The sequence below is a fragment of the Macrosteles quadrilineatus genome, unplaced genomic scaffold, assembly GCF_028750875.1.
Source record: "Macrosteles quadrilineatus isolate MER2022 unplaced genomic scaffold, UCM_ALF_1.0 Scaffold_9__3_contigs__length_116548681, whole genome shotgun sequence".
Taxonomy (NCBI): Eukaryota; Metazoa; Arthropoda; class Insecta; order Hemiptera; family Cicadellidae; genus Macrosteles; species Macrosteles quadrilineatus.
Window position 1 is genome coordinate 89596255 of NW_026542602.1, and position 16142 is coordinate 89612396.

Genomic DNA, 16142 nt, shown 5'->3' on the forward strand with positions numbered 1-16142 from the left:
TTACCTATTGGAAAACGTAGGAAACACCATTATAAATCTTTGGATTATACACCCAACGAACTCTATTTTATGAATATTGATAATTTTATAAATATATGGTATCATTAGGTCACATTTAGTGGTAAAAAATGTAAGCGAAGTATATAGTCGGTAACCATAGCATAAAAAAATAACAAAACAATTTCCATTTGCAAATTATTATTATAAATCATAGGGTTGATTAAAAATATAGTTTAATATGCTGGGACTGCAGTATAGATACTATTTTCCCCATATCTGTACATTATATAGATAGTATAATTATAAATGGACTCACTATATACAGAAAATAGACAGGGATGTTGACTGAAATGCTGTAGACGAGCTTCTATTTATTAAATTAACATGTACAACTATAGTTTTTATTTTCCTATTTTCACCTCCCTTGCCATCTTTATTTTCTTGACTGTCTTTAGTGCCTTTACTTTACCTTGTTGGAATAGAGCGGACGTCGAGTCATAAGACAGTTATAAGACATAACGTCCTACCTATCTTTGCCGGTTTTCTAATCCCTATTCAACAACAAACGAAATTACCGAGGCAGGGGAGAGACTCTTGGTGGCCTTGTATGGTGGTAACCATATCACTAACAAGCTGAATAAGCTGCGATTCAAGAGTTGTATTAAATCAGCTTATAAGATGAATGTTAATATATTATCTTTTCTACCAACTGAAGCTGCAGCTGAACAACACTCCCAGAGGGTGTTTTACCAAGTTCAAGAAAGAAGTAGTCACCCGAAAATTGGGGCTGGAGAAAGACTGCAAACTCATTTGTTCCTATACTACCTTACGGAGCCCAGCCCCAGATGCTCTCTTGAAACTGGTAGCATGCTCATGCAAGAAGGTAACTGCGGCTGCCGACGAGTAGGGCTCTTTTGCTCAAAAATATGTGGGAAATAAGAGGGGAACTGCTCCAACTCCGAACCAACCATCGTAGATGATACTCCGAACCAACCATCGTAGATGATGAAGTAGAAGATGTTCCCTTAGGTTAGGACAACATCCCAGGTCTTCTACAGAACATCAATTTTAAAGCTCAGCCCACATCCCTAGCCAGTCAATAAAATAAAGACGACAAGTGAGGAGAAAATAGGAAAATATAAGTTATAGTTGTACATGTTAATTTAATAAATAGAAGCTCGTCTATAGCATTTCAGTCAACATCCCTGTCTATTTTCTGTATAGTGTGTACATTTTATAAAGATACTATCTATATAATGTACATATATGGGGGAAATGGTATTTATACTGCAGCCCCAGCATATTAAACTATATTTACAATTGATTGATTATTTATAATAATAATTTTCAAAGGTATCTTACATATAAAAAAATGTTTTTATTTTCGACTAGGTTTAGCTCTTCTACCCGACCGATTAACATGATTAAGGTCTCAAATTGAAGGTATGCACGCATAGATTTGCCATCAAGCATCGGCATGTATTTATCTATAATCCCACTCGGCTTATATGTAAACGAAATTAGCTCTCCATGTATTTCTTATGGGAGTTAAATTTTGTTTCTCTTTTCCGAGTTCGTTTGGCTCTTCTACCTGACCGATTTTAATGATTTAGGTCACAAATTGATGCCTTGCACGCAAATATTTCACATCAAGCATGGGCATATATTTACCTACTGTATTACTCGACTAAAAAACATAATTTGATTATTTTCGAATTCTTACATCAATTTAAGATGTATTTCACCAGTTATAATTATATAATCCTATATATTTTGGTCTAAGAACTTTCAGTGAAATATCGGCTTTTACTTAAACGATTATGATAATGTATTTTTCAATCAAAAATCATAAATTTGATTATTTCCCGGATATTATATTTATTTTAACACTGCGGAGCAGCATGGGTCCTCTAGTTTAAATTGAAAATTGTTTTGTTATTTATTTATTGCTATGGTTACCGACTATAATACATCACTTACATTTTTTTGCCTCTAAATGTGACCTAATGGTACCATATAATTATAAAATAATCAATATTCATCAAATAGAGTTCATTGGTTGTCTAATCCAAGCATTTATAATGGTGTTTCCTACGTTTTCCAATAGGTGAAGAAAATGATGAATTTTTAGCGCGCTTTAGCGTTAGTTTGGAACATCGTAGAAATAAAGTTATTGTATGTATATTGTAGGGAATTTAGTGTACTTTAATTTAGTAAATGACAGTTATTGCAAAAAAATACTCCGTTTGTGAGTTATACGCAAAAAAGTAAAACAAGTACAGTATTGTATTTGTTTTTTGCGATTTCTGAAGTTAGCTCACCTCTGGCGAGGTGGCAAAGTTTAAAATCGGATTCAGCGTCAAAAAATACATAAGAAACCACTGAGAAAACAACTTCGGGAATTCTTTCCCGGGAAATTCCTTATATGATTGGACTAATAAGATAAGGGCTTCATTTACATTATTTCTCTTGCTGTTGTTGAGTATACAATATTAAGCAAGTTCTTCGGTTTCAGCTGTCCAGAGAGGGCGAGTACCACCCTCCCAAGCCCCCGGTTTGCCCGGGCAGTTTTCGCTGACAAACGGCGAGTCCGCTGCTGCCGCTGCCGCCGCGGCTGCTGCTGCTGGTCTCAACGGACATTCCTACCTCAGCAGTTACATCAGCCTGTTACTGCGTGCTGAGCCCTACCCAACATCACGGTATGGCCAGTGTATGCAGCCCAACAACATCATGGGCATCGACAACATCTGTGAACTCGCTGCCAGGCTGCTCTTCTCGGCTGTGGAGTGGGCTCGAAACATACCTTTCTTTCCGGACCTCCAAGTAAGTTTTGTGTCTCCTATGGCAACTTAAATCCTTAGGGTTATTTCACTTCGGTAAGAGCTTAAGATATCATTATGGAATCATCCTTGTAAACTAGACGATTGATTTAATTGCATATTTTCAAGTCAAAAATTAATATGAGTATCATGACAATTGGGCTTGATGCTTTAGTCAGCTACTTAGACTGAACCAGGGTGCGCAAAAGTTAGTGTTTGTAGGATGAGCTTAGATTTAGTATTGATTTTGAAATAGACTAGATTTACTATGACTTATATCAGATCATGTACACAAGTAAATACACCGCTTGTAAAATATTTGCTAAAGAAACGAGAGGAAGATCTTATTGGGTATTTTAAACTCTCTTGTCAACTAAAACTCCTTTTATCCAACTCGTATTTAGAAGTTTTTGCAACATTTTCACACCAATCTTGATTTAGCTGTTGAACTCGACTCGACGAACTCGACTCGGTTCATTCTATTTCTCGAAGTTTTGAGAGCATTATCCGAGTTGAACATCGATCAGTTTACTAGAGGTGTTTAGAAAGTTTAACTACTCTTTAGAATCAACATAAGCTGTAATATATGTAAGATACTGTACATGCAGGATCGCTTACCGTTGGACATCATCCTGTCATGCAATGTTCTGCAATTTACGACGACTTGTTGGTGGCATCTAGCCAACCGTGTGTCGGCCTCTGTGCTTTCTTCCTACATACCTCACTTCGTTGTCTTATGTATACTGTATGTCCGGGGATTGCCCAACTCCGCGCAGTGGTCAAATTTAATCCGAGGAAAAGTTTTATGGCCCCCGAAGGGTTCAGCCCAACTCCGCGCGGTGGTCACTTTTAGTGTCAAGTCTAACTCCGCGCGGTGGTCACTCCTAATATCTACGGTAGTTGTTTTGGTAAAGTTTTCACCAAAACAAAGGCTATGGCATATTTGCATGGACGTGAGTTGAAGCTTCCAAAAAGTTTGCTGCTGTTATTACAATAATACCCCCGCCGCAGCAAAACTGCAGACTAAGCGAACTTGCATTTGCCTGATTGCATTACCAGTAAAAAATATCTTTCAAAATTTACTATTTATTCCCTATGTAAATAGCATTAGTTTAATGAGTGCACATAGGTTTGCTGCAAGAGGCAGGGTAATAAGTGTTTTTGAGAAATGTCAATAGTTAAATGTAAAATAAAAATAAAAGCATTTCCAAATTTAATCAAAATACGCTCCTTTTACAGGAAATTACAACAATTTACTTATTCTCCATAAGAATAACATGGGAATTATAAAATTAAAATTTGTTGGCATTTTTTCTGTAACCATTATGGCGCATAATAACACTTTGATATACTAAAGTATTTGTCTTTAAGCTCTACAATTTGCTTTCAAAAGAAATTGCAAAAATGTATGCTTTTATGGTCAAAATTTGGAAAATTCGATTTTTCCCCCATAACCCCCAGTTTCCATGGTCCGATCCATGATTCACGATGCTGGTTCGTGAACTCGTTCGAATTAAATGTAGGTTTAATGTTCATATCAAATTTAATCAAAATTGGATCATTTTTGCTCGAATTATCGTGCTAACGGACGTATAATATTTATATGAATTTGAACGGATGGTGTTTTCGGCCTTTGGGACATAAAAACGAAAAATTAAATCAGTGGGTCCAGGTCTTACCATAATACCTACGGTAATAACTTATTCCCTATATGGGAAATTTGCTAAAACGTTGTTCTGGGTCTGGCTTCAATGAAAATCCTCTTCATAGACGGCAAATTCGCCATTTAATAAGACGTAAAAGAAATATTTTAGCTTATTATACAAGCAAAATTATAGATTCTTAACTGGATGTGAAACTTAAAAACCACTATGTAAGAAGTTCAAAAAGTCCGTGCGAAGAGTGGATACGTATGCAAGTTTCTGAAATTCACAGTTCACAATTATTTAATATGCTAATACATTTTATTAACGATTTCATGAGCTTTACGTTACACTTGTGTGCTGCGATCACAGATTTTGCCTTTTTATACAGCAATATACTGCAAATTTGCTGTAATCTTTTTTTTTGTAAAAAAAACTTAGCTCTGCATCTAAAAGTGGCTACAATGGACTTTTTAATGAATAACAAAACTTAATAATTTCTTAAAATAACATTAACAAAGGAAACATTTTAATAGTATATTTCGTACCTAGGGCCGAAAATTAGGTTTTGCCGGCTCGAGATAGTTTTTAAGTTCGAGACGAAGTCGAGAACTTAAATCGATCGAGAGCTGCAAAACCATTTCGGTCCGTGGTACGAACGCTATTTTTCACCACACTATGCCCTATTACCACTATTCACGACTATAATATAGTCAACACAACTACAACTTTAAGGTTATGTGAAGAAATAATTTAAGGAATCAGCAAAAATAAACATAAATAGTTGCTAGGTAACGGTGATAATAACACAATTCTATTACAATGCTATGGATTTTGATTGTGTATTTAAAATGCATTCATGTTTTAAGTAAGTAAGCGGACAGCTGATTTTGCGGCCCCGGCCTGTAAAAACCTGCTCGGTCCCCAAATTACGATGACAGCTGGCATGGCCAGCAAAACGTAACTTTCAGCCACCAATTAACGTATGTAATACAGCCAAAAACATCATAGTGTGGTGAAAAATTCTTTTTGTAATCAAATTTAAAGTATAAGTTTGTTTTTGAGGTTTGCCGATAATGTGATTTAGTATTTCTGAAAAATTAATAAGTTATTACTTACCGGTACTGTAATCTTTAAAATATTTACGATTGTAAAATGTGTTACTAAGGTTAATATTGCTTCGCATTTTAAAGCTTATAATTATTGTTTAACTATATTAATTTAAATTTATTATGGTTTGAAATAAGTGTAAATTTTGTAAATTTGTAAATATTTTACTTATAAAATTTTAGTAGGCTAATAATTTGTATTTGATTTTTAGTCCAGATATTTAAATGAATTGTTCTTTTTTTTGTTTGTTTTGTAAATAATATACACGATGTTTATGTTAACGATCATTAATTTGACCAACTTTGGCTCACTTGCCCTGGAATTTTGAACATTTTGTACGTAGAGTTACTCTACGTAGAGTAATTAAATATAAAGTCAATTTTGAAGTCTGAAGTTTTATTAAAATTCCTATACTGCTTTAAGTATTGATATAATTTTGTATTGCAAGTCATAAAAAACATAGAAGTTTGTCGGCCATTTTTTTCCAATTTGAGGTGTGTAGCTAACTGTTGTATGAAACAGAGATTACAGCTAATTTTTTATAGCAATCTGCGGTTGTATACAAAACTAATATTTTTGAATTTGGTACTAAAGTTCAGAGAGCTCATAAGCCCAGTAATATGAATGAGTGAGTATTGTAGAATTTGGAACCTATAAATTCACTCTTAAATAGTCACTCTTTCTCGCGGACTTTTTAAAACTTCTTATATTAGTAGGTTTTAAGCTTCATCTCCTGTTTTAGGTATTTATCTCTTTACTTTCCTATAAATGATAAACATAACATAAAGTGTAACACAATTTCAAAGTTTAAACACAAACTCTCAGCCGTCAGGGCTGTGAGAGCCAAAATTGACCACTGCGCGGAGTTGGACATGTGCCGCGAGGGATCCGAAGTGACCACTGCGCGGAGTTGGACAGTCGGTTTTGACAGATTTCTGACCACTGCGCGGAGTTGGGATAAGCCCGTATGTCCAAACCGTTCACACGTTTGTCAACTAATATTTTTTGTGTCTACTTGATTAAAGTTTTCCTTTGAATTAGTCTACTAAAGTAGCTAAATTTAACCAGACCTACAGTGTAAAGAACATATTAGGTGACAAACAAAATGTTAATCTCCACATAGGTAGTCCAAACTATGCCCTATTACCAACGGCATTCATTGATGATTTCGACCTCCACGAATTCTTATGCGGACGTTGTGTACTGTAATAGTTGTTGTCCTAGTTGACCTCGCCAACCCTAATCTCAAACGTTACATAAAATAATAGTTTTTTAGTAAGTTACATAAAATAATAGTGTTTAGCCTAGTTTTATGCATGTGGTTTAGTATTATCTTTGCTTCTTGGTTTCGCCAATTAATATTCACAAGGAAATTCAATTGTTGTTCCCTACTGGCCCTTCTTTGCTTTGGTTTGCTGGATACGTTCCACAGGTCTGATGTTCATGTATGCTGACAAATCAAGGCAAAAGAAGACCAAAATCTAAAAAAATTATGTAAGGTTGGCAAAAGTAAGGCTATTTGTAATCTGCTTCTGTGGCACTGGCATTTCATCTGAACTTTGCAATTTAATTAATGTTAGTTAATTAATGTTAATGTTAATTAATGTTAATTAATGTTTAATTAATGTAGTTAATTTAATGTTTCAGATTCTTTCTAGGATGTATTCTCCCAGCAGCTTGTTAATTTACACATTTTCCTCTTTGCAGGTGACGGACCAAGTGGCCTTGCTGAGACTGGTGTGGAGCGAGCTCTTCGTACTCAACGCCTCGCAGTGTTCCATGCCTCTACATGTCGCCCCTTTGCTGGCTGCCGCGGGTCTTCATGCCTCCCCGATGGCAGCGGACCGTGTCGTAGCCTTCATGGACCACATACGGATATTCCAGGAACAAGTGGAGAAGCTGAAGGCGTTACATGTCGACTCGGCGGAATACAGCTGTCTCAAAGCAATCGTCCTCTTTACCACAGGTATGTTGAGTTTAGAACATATTAAAACTTCTTCTGAGGAACACGTGTTGCCAAACAATGTACTTTGGATAGTTTTAGTGTTTTGTACAGATTAAACAGACATTGCTGGCTTGGGATAAAAAATTACCATCGTCTTCCTTCTAAGTGACTTACAGACGGTGATAAATTGTCTGTTCGTTGGTCACCTTAGGTGAGTAGTTTGTGACGACGGACAGTGGGGGAAATGCTAAAGATTAATTTACTGAAAAGCCTTCTCTTCTTGAAAGAAAATCACGTGTTATCATTCTAAGCGTATAAGAAATATTTTTCTTTATCTTTTATAATTTAATTGGCCGCAAGTATTTCCGGTGTCATACACTTATTCCTCCTTCATAGAACGTATGATCCCCCACAGTCCAGCACCCAGCACCCCCATAACTTCCCACCGCTCCCTCGGTGACAGCCCTACAACGGCTACCGTGATATTATCCTCTAGCGTACTGCCGACCGGCCCTATAAACCAAGCGGCTGTTGTTTTCGTGGAGGTAGCTTATGGGGCACGGATTTGCACACAATGGCCAGCGATGTTCACCTTATCAGCTGCGCGCATCTCCAGATCGCACTGAGCACGTCGCATGAATAACTTTATAATATATAGCCGCGCGCACGGCGACTTTATGGGATGCGCCAGTCGCAATTACTCCCGGCAATAATTGAGTCCCTTCACGAGTGTTCTTGTTACTCACGATAGCATCGCGCCTGCGAAATTCCACCCACGTATCGTCAATGTTCGCGGAGTTTCCCTTGTCTAGCCGACAAAGAAGTGGGCTACTGAATTAGCATGCAGAGGATAGAGGTTGGTAAAAAAGTAAAACGCTTCGTGAGTCTTGACCATGGATAAGACAAGAAACCTTGGTCATTTGCAAATAGTAGGGTCCATGACCATTGAAGGATTTGACTGGTTGACACTTTGGGGACTGGAACAGTTAATTTAAATATTTTTTTCATTAAGACAGACATTAAGGTATCATTATCCGGAGATTATAGGTAATTTAACCATTGGCTTTAGCTTGACAGAAATCTTTTTGCAGGTAAAAAAACATTAGTGTGCGTGAAAAAGAAATGCAGGACTCTCTTACCCAACAATGTTTTTGGTGGTTGGAATTTTCGGTTTGACGTTTGACAAATTCATTACAGGGAAAATATAAGGACATTGTTATGTTAACCATCTCTGTTATAGTACAGAGTAATAACGTATTTATGAAAGAAACCCCACAAGAGAATACATCAAGCAAAATACACAAATACACATTTAACTCACCAAAGAAACCAGTTTCCAGTAGTTTTTAGCACACAAATCATTCTCAAGGTTACAATTACCTGGAACTCTTTTCTTAAACAAATCAAGCTTATATCTGTTCCTTCTTACTTCAGTTTGATGTATCACACCAACTTTATTTTTCTTTCAGTTTTTTTGTAAAATTTTTTTTTAAATAACCCAAATTAGTAAGAGCAGAGCTCATGTATAAAAACGAAAAGTATTAAACTCAACGGATGGAAGGACAAGGGGTTGGCGGAGTTGAAAGACGAAAGTGACATCTTGCTCTCTGCGGTATTCATGATATTCGGTGACAAGAATCAGCAAACAAGATGTCCGGCAGTGGACAGTAGCTTACAATCTGCCGGACACGTCTTTCAACGCTATCTCCCCACACTGCAGTAACTCTTAACTCTAACTCCCCATTACTGGGCGTGCCTCATTACTTGTCTTGGCTTCTGTCTTTGTCACTGTCTGCGGCACCGACAGCCAAACCTACTTACCCTACCTGTCCCTTGTTCTATTTATTTACTTCAGGTGTTAGCACCTAGAAACATTGTGATTTTTAATAATCTGCTGCTTTTGGATGATCCTGAACGACGCTTTGTGACAATTCACGTTTTTTTAAAAGCAATATAACTATTGACACAAGAAAACTAACGTTCCATCGTGTTTTGTGTTTTTCTGCGCCTTTGGAAGTTTTGACACATTTTGTGAGGGGACGATCTAATTCTGGTTTTGTTAACATCTAAAGATGTCTTTTTATTGGTTAACTTCATTAATTGTTCAATTTATAGCCAAATGATGGCATTAGGGTCCATCAATCCCGTTAGAATGGATCCAGCAATCTTCAGGTTTTAAGGTGAGCACCTCCACTCGGTGACTCAGACAGTGGTAACTGTTAAACTGTTGTCAGCAATTAAACCAGTTACCAACAGTGGTAACTGTTACCTCTGTTGGTTTCAAAATTATGTGTTTTTTTTGGGCGGGGGGGGATAAGTAGGATACCGCGTTGTAAGACTGAAAACAAAATTATGGGAATGCAGTAGGGTATTTAGTTCTTTATGCTCTTTAAGCATTAGGAATACCTGAACCGAAGTAAATGTAGTCTTCTTATATTTTGATTCATCATCTGCATGATATATCTTTGCGTTATCTGTCAAGTAGGAGCTTTTACGATACCTGTCATAGGATTTATAATGCTACAGACATCCAGTAAGTCAAAAATAGCACAGCTGGACCATAGCCTGTTAGCGATTCATATCTGGTCGATGATTAAATTTCTCACGGCAAATGTTTGATTTACACCGTCAGAAGGATCTAGTTAGGCAAGTTTCCCAACCTGTAAAAGTAAATCGTGAAACATTGCCCATCGGGGGTATAATTTCACCGAATCTACCGGTAATGGCCGAAGCGGACTCTACAATCTACAAATTCCAGATAATTTTACGGTTTCCTCAAAACTCTGATTGTTATTGGGTGATTTGTGCTCGGTACTAAACAGCGGACCACCGATCGACCCTTCGATCATTTTCTACCGAGTACGATTACCATAAATCGCGAGCTCGGAGGCTAACAGGACCAACGGTATCCGATCGAAAATTGAATTTCGCAGTGCGAATGAGTTTGTGATTCCACGAGTCTGAAAAACAACCGGTCACGAGGCGAGAAGCTAAACCGGGTCAACGATTCGACCAAACAAACCGAGTGATTAATATCTCCACACACACACAGAAACACGCACTCGTGGGTGGGTAGGGTAGTTGCCACACACTGGAGCTTTATCAGATAGGCCTAGCGAGTAGATTACCCAACAGTGATCTGGTTCCGCTATTGTCCGCGTGCAATATGGCGCCTCGGGCTGTAGGCTACGGAGGCTAAACGACAAGTTGTTGGGAAACATAGACTTTTCTTGTTATGGGAGGGTTAGTTTAGAAGCTAGCTCTGTAACATTTTCTGGGTCAGAACCCGTTGGATGGCTCCAATTGGGTCGTGTTAGGTTAATTCATTTGTATGGTATATGGTCTGGACCTATGTATTTGGTATAAGAGACATTATCGATTGTGCATGATGTAATTCTAATAACAGTCCTAAACTAAGCTTAACATTTAACTGATTTGGGTACAGCTAGTGGATTGTGAATACAGACAGATATTGTCTAGGGGTTGATCACAAAAATATTTATTGTTCAAACAAAGTTCTAGTATGTGAGGAAATGAAGATTTAATTGTCTTTCAAATTTGATCTAGAATTAAGTTAAAGTTTCAGAATAGGATTGGCTGCAATGGCTATTGATTGTATAAAGGCAGGAAAATTGCTCATTTATGCCAATCAAACTTCCGTCACAATCTGTTTTCAGTAACAAATCTTTAGAATTAAATATTTTGTGTCCAATCCCTAACCTACTTACTAGAGCATCTGTGTATTTCTTAGGTCCATATCAGGCTCCAAGAAGGATCTAATTTTAAATTGATTTCTCGCTGGAATATTTTAACATTTTCTTTCAAGTGGAATTGCAGAGTGGCCATATTAGTGCTTCCAAAAGGACAATCTAAAAGATGATGAATAACCTTAGAGAAAATGCTTTCCAAGTAGGGCATATTAATGGTGATAATTGAATTATCTTGGTAGCAACAAACAGTAACACCAAATTTCTTTTACCCAAACATTATAGTCAGGATCACACTCTAAGTTTGTTAAAATATTCAAAAATATGTAAACAATCTGAAATATCTCATAAATGTCAATTTATTTCTCACAAAACTCTTCATCTGTAATCTGCACAGTGCATACTCGACGATTACTATTTGTATTAAAGTTCATGGGTCTTTCTGTATATCTAGCAATATTTGCTTCATCGAAGGAACCAATTTTCTTCAAGAAAGCTCCCAGCCAAAGCATGGAGAACGTGCGAGTGACATCAGTATATAGAGGGGGGAGGGGGTCACGACTTGTCTTGGAGTGGTGCCCATTGTGTTACTCATACATCCACTTTATTAATGGCTCCCCCTTTAATTTGTTATTTATCACAGCCTTTTATTTCCTCGAGTTATTTATGCGCCATCTCTCTCTTGGACATTCTGGCATTCCTTAAATGTTCTTGCAGAACTCTACGTGTTTGTACATTCCTGGTAATGTCACATGATCTCGCAGTATGTTGTAGGTTAGGTTCTGCTATATAGGTCATGGTTCGCGTGGTAACTGTTATCCATAAGTCTCTTTCTGTCATAGCAATGATTTGCAATAGATTTTTCAATGTTTGATGTATGGTTATTGAGTTTAATCCTGTTAGTCTCTTCCGTGTTGGTGATGTAAGATGGGGCGCGGCCAGACTAGTGGTTTTAGAGTGAAACTTCTGTCCTGGAGTCACATGTTCAAATCCCACTAATGACCAATGACATTGGGCTTTATGATAATAAAAGTGATACTATGATTCTAGCTTCTAGGATGACGCATCATTACCCAGGATCCAATAGAGGATAAGTCCCAGAGGCAAAGAGAATATACTCTATATGTAAGCACTCCCTTCTCTGAAGCTATATGAAAACCTCGTTTAGGGGGGAGAGGGATCGGAGGCCTTATACGGAAAACCTATCCCTAATTAATAGGCATATCAATAGAAATAGTACAATTCCTTTTCACTTAAACTGGCAATTTATGTTTTTCATCATTCTATCTGAAAGTTTCACTAGAAAGACCGCCTGTTTAGAGGAAACTATTTTCAAAATGACCTGTTCGAGAGCGGTTTAGTGCCCCGAATGCCGTGACATTTGCAGTACACCTGGAGATAAGTCTTTTAAACCCGTATAGTACGGTAACCTTATAAGATTAACTTTATAAGATGAACAATTTCTTTAAAAACCCACACGCTATTTGTCAATGATGCTACAAGATTGTTCGGATCTTTACTCTATAAAATTTTAAGAAATCTAAATAATGTGGATTGTTGAACACCTCTTCAGAACCTCTTAAAACCCCTGATAATAATTTTTTATGAAGTTATTACATTTTTCAATTTCTTTGCACGGGTGATGTTTTTTCAAATAATAACATCATAAAGCACATAGCACAATGTTTGCAGTATGGCTAGTAGCACGCATTAGCCATTAGTGGCAGCCATTTCCAGGGATCCACGACATAATTTATCCCGTCAGATAATCTCGGTTGTCATCGTAGGCGACTGGATCACACTTTTTTACCCTCCTGAGTTCTGAATACATCAGATCCGATCTGACCTTAGCTGCCGCTGCCGAGAGGGCTTCCTTTCCGATATATCGGTTTCATTTCCTTTCGACCCATCGCATCTTGACACTTCCGAATGTTTGAATACAAATGTGACGTCAATTTCGAGTCTCAGGGGTAAAATATTGTTGCGGCCTTGTAATGGTATTTGATTTTTAAGTCTGTGAACATTTTTGAGAAGAATGCATATTTGTATCACACCAACTTTTCTAGTGTTTTGTTTGTCCGAGATATGTTTATATACTTTGTTTTAAGGTTAACTGTGTGAAAGGATTACGAGGTTCTGATCACTTCAGTTAGGAAGAATTTCAATTCATTTACTTTTTTCCTTTAAATAAGCCTTATAGTACTTAATCCAAGCTTAAAAAAAAAAATAAAATTTAACATTTAAAATTATTAAAGTTAAGAGACCGCTTACAGTATATTCTAATAATAAAATTTGCAAAATTAAGTGTATGAAGTAATCATTTATGATTTTCACTTCGTCGTAAACTTGCAAAAAAAGATTTTTTAAAAAAATTTTATTTCTTTAAAAATAAGAATTAAAAGCCTTGTGTTTCAGTCATTACAAAACTCGTACAGTAATCCTTTACAAAAGCATTTTTTCCCAATAAATGCATTTATTTTTAATAATAACAATCAAATCAAACAGACCGATATGGATATTTAAACATACTGAATATTAATTACTGAGTGTTCAATAAAAAACAAGAATTATATAAGGTTTAATCGTTTAATTTAATATACAAATTAAAAATGTTGGCCTCCTGTAAGAAGTAATTTATGGTTCTTTTCTTCATCTAAAAATCTAGGTTATTTAGCCAAATTGTTTGATTTAACACGTTCGCTACCGAGCGACGCACATTTGCGTCGGTCCGGTCACTCTTACAGACTAAAAGGAATGATCATGACGTTGCTTACAGACCAAGTGATATAGGAATAACATTGCCGACAGACCAAAAGAGAAATATCGTTTAAATGGACTAATTGACTTCATAATAACCTTAAGTGAATTAGTAAGCAATAAATATTGTTTTTATTTTTCGTTATGAGCGAATTTTAAAACGCCGCATATATGCGTCGGTCAGTCTATTTAACGAAATCCAGTTAAAAATATTACATTTTCGTTTCAATAGACCAGGTGACGCACGTAAGCGTCGTTGTAAATTTGGTTGTTTCAAACTTTTACACAAACAACTAAAGAAACTCCACTAAACACTAGCCAAAACTGCAAAGGTTATAACGTTTACATCTGTTTCTGTGATGTCGCGGAATACACAATGTAAACAACAATGTTGCCAACTGTTGTGTGACGTAACCAATCGTCATATCCACGGACCAAGCGACGCACATTTGCGGCAGATATCCCTCTAGACCGATACGATAAAATCCGGGTTTTAAAATAGACCGTTGCTAAGAAATACGCTGTTTAATAACATTAGAATACCGACGCAAATGTGCGTCGTTAGTCCATTTCAATGTGACCAGCTGACGCAAATATGCGTCGGTGGTCTATTGTGAGAAACGAGTCGACGCACAATTGCGTCGCTGGTCTATGCGAACGTAAATTCCATATAATTGTGGTAGCGAACGTGTTAAAAGCCATATGCCCTAATTACAAACTACAACATCTACTAAACATCTTGCACATCGCCTATTCTAAATTAACACATTTCTTAAATCATTCCCAAACCATAGAGCAATAAAGATTTCAACCTTATTTATTACTCCGTGACGCAAACAAACAGAGACCAATAAAGAACAAGGCAATCAGCTGACTGGAACAGCTGATCGACGGTTTATTATAGGTTATGTTTCCCATTGTGGCGCGCGTACAATCGACCATTGTTGTTGACCAGGTATACCAACACAAGAACAACTATTACACTAACAAGCTGCTCCTTGCTCTTCTAGACTCCAGTCTTAATTAAAACCACTTTAACTCTTAATTGTGGCTACAATTAGAGATGATAAAGACGAGGCAGAGCTGATATGGGTCACTTGCGTTCTCCCTTCTTTCTTCACACTAGCTCATTTTTTCTTAGAAGGGCGCGAAATTCACCCCATCAACCAGTTAGGCTTGTTAAGCGTTGTTGTGGTGAACTTTTTACACTAATTTGCCTTCTGATGATTACAGTTGTTATGGTTTTTGTTTAATATTTTCCTTAGTTCTTAGTAACAATCGCACAAGAGCTTCTTGTGCACATCCATACCAAGAGGCATTTCATTCCATTCTCAACTCATTCCCCAATCATATTTGGTTTAAAATACGAAAAGATGGTCCTGACCGATCGTATAATACACCCAGGCTAAGGGGTTACAGACTTGTGGAAGTCACAAGATGACATCAATAGGTCATATAATTAATTTAAAAAAATATAAATTCTTCCATAATCATAGTGTCTTACTTATTACCCTAACATCTGAATTACATAGTAAATTCATTGCAGACCAAGGATTTTCTTGTGCTATTTGACGTCTCTTAATAATAGCAGTAAAAAATAAAATACAGCTAACTTTTATTTTCATCAAGCGTTTATGTAGTTATCTTTTGTTCATCTACGTTACCCATAAGAATTTGCTGGAAAAGAGGTTTTATATTGTTTTGCGAAAGTGCTTAATAGGAATAGCAAAACCTGATGTAATGTTTAGTTTTCCTGAAAATATTTTACTGTTGTGCAATCTCTCATCCCTTAGGTATCCTCAATTCTTAAAAATATAATTGTTTCAAACACACTAGGAAAAAAGAACTACAACGTCAATTCTCTGAAGGCAAATAACTACTGAACAAATGTTCACATTTACCCTTATGAAAAGTGATCTTAATTAATACAGTTTATTATTTATCAATTTATAAAAAAATACAAAAATAATTTGTTAGTAGCACTGAAACTTTATGTAATATAAACCTTAGCTTACTCCCGTAAACGGTGAGAATTCATAATTACCTTTACAATTACCGCACGATCGTTTCTTTCACAAAGATAATCGAACTTATTCTGCAACCTTGTACGCCCCCGAGACACCCACAACACTATATAAGTGCAACACAGTAAGCCAAGTTG

General features: G+C 36.5%; 1 protein-coding gene across 3 annotated transcripts in view; it reads left to right on the top strand.

Moving 5' to 3' along the window:
* Nucleotides 1-16142, top strand: part of LOC129003222 (steroid receptor seven-up, isoforms B/C-like) — a 113598-nt gene that overhangs the window by 50374 nt on the left and 47082 nt on the right. For all 3 annotated transcript variants that reach the window (XM_054431510.1, XM_054431511.1, XM_054431512.1), the window contains 2 exons: nucleotides 2516-2823; nucleotides 7280-7538. In XM_054431510.1, the coding sequence (XP_054287485.1) occupies nucleotides 2516-2823; nucleotides 7280-7538 (567 nt within the window). The remainder of the gene's footprint in view (nucleotides 1-2515; nucleotides 2824-7279; nucleotides 7539-16142) is intronic.